Source organism: Tupaia chinensis, unplaced genomic scaffold (genome assembly GCF_000334495.1).
Source record: "Tupaia chinensis unplaced genomic scaffold, TupChi_1.0 Scaffold000104_1, whole genome shotgun sequence".
Classification (NCBI taxonomy): Eukaryota; Metazoa; Chordata; class Mammalia; order Scandentia; family Tupaiidae; genus Tupaia; species Tupaia belangeri.
In genome coordinates, this window is record NW_006159568.1 from 4,044,153 (window position 1) to 4,045,738 (window position 1,586).

General features: G+C 45.2%; 1 protein-coding gene across 1 annotated transcript in view; it reads left to right on the forward strand.

Moving 5' to 3' along the window:
- Positions 1-1,159: 1,159 nt before the first annotated feature.
- Positions 1,160-1,586, forward strand: part of LOC102497753 (olfactory receptor 2S2) — a 960-nt gene continuing 533 nt past the window's right edge. The window contains exon 1 of the mRNA XM_027770042.1: positions 1,160-1,586. This exon is cut by the window's right edge and continues 533 nt beyond it. Within this exon, the coding sequence (XP_027625843.1) occupies positions 1,160-1,586 (427 nt within the window).

A 1,586-nucleotide genomic window follows, 5' to 3' on the forward strand; every position in this document is an offset into this window, starting at 1 on the left:
TGCAAAGTTAAAGGAAGCTCAACCCTGTGCTATTTCTAAGAATTAGATACACTTAAGAAGTTTCCTCTTGGGGATCTAAAAAATCCCAGATTCAATGAAATTTCTAAAAACCTGCATTAATGAGAAATAATTTATAGCATTCCAGATTATTAATCCTAATGCAAAGAAAAAGTCCTCTTTTGAACCAGGAATTAGCTGTGCTGGGTTCAAGTCCTGTCTCTGTCATCATCAGCTTGATCAGAAGACTAGAATTGGTCACTTCCCTTCTCTAACATTTATGCTTTGCATGTTTCCCCCATAAATTGGTGTGCTAAATTTAGTAAGCCATTCTAAGAGTGTAGAGAAGGTGGCCACTTAATTTGTTTATGGTGATGAAAAGTGAGGCTTTTGTGACATGGTTAGGCATCGAGTAGTGTCCCCACAATTGAGTCCTGTTGGATTTTTTCCTTTTCTTGAAAGAGATTTTCATTATAAGCACTCACCAGAGAGTCAGAGAGATACAAAGAGAGAAAGCATTGCCCAAAGGAGATGGATATACTGTGATCCCTTCTCCTCCATTCTCCTCATTGGATATTGGGCATGGATGCACACGTGCCCGGTTTAGTTTCAAGACGATGTTTGGGACTCAATCCCTGGTCAGCCACATGGGACTTGAGCGCCTTAACCAGTACATCACCTACAATCTTTGTCCTGTTGAATTTTTAAAGAGAGGGAATGAGACAGGCAGAGACTCCTTCATCTCTGCTCTAATTCCTACCCACTACAATGTTATCCACCAGCAAGAAAAGCCTCACCAGATGCAGCCCCTGCAATGTAGGCCTCCCAACTGCAAGCTGAATAAACCTCTATATTTATACATGGCTAATTTTGTTTTGCAACAGAATAAACTAAACATGGACATTGACAGAATGCAACGACATCAAACCCTCTTACACAGCTGGCACATTTAAAGCCTTAGCTCAATGTGGGTTCAACTATGACCTTCTCTGCTAAGAGTTAAGGACCCCCACCCCCACCCACGTCTCTTTCAGTATTCTCATCTATAACCATGTGCTCTTGTTATGCAGCAGTGCCTACAGCGCACCCTGGAGGCCTAGGACTTCTCCCAAGAAATCCTCATGTGCTGCTTGTACTTTGCTGATGCCGTAGAGAAAACCACATGGAAAAAGACAATCAGACTGCCCCTGTGATGGGATTCATTCTCCTGGGACTCTCAGCCCACCCAAAGCTGGAGAAAATCTTCTTTGTTCTCATCCTGATGATGTACTTGGTGATCCTGCTGGGCAACGGGGTCCTCATCCTGGTGACCATCCTTGACTCCCGACTGCACACACCCATGTACTTCTTCTTGGGGAACCTCTCCTTCCTGGACATCTGCTTCACAACCTCTGCTGTCCCACTGGTTCTGGAAAGTCTCCTGGTCACCCAGAAAACCATCTCCTTCTCAGCCTGTGCTGTGCAGATGGGCCTGTCCTTTGCTATGGCATGTACAGAGTGTGTGCTCCTGGGAATGATGGCGTTTGACCGCTACGTGGCCATCTGCAACCCCCTTAGGTACCCTGTGATCATGAGCGGGGCTGCCTACG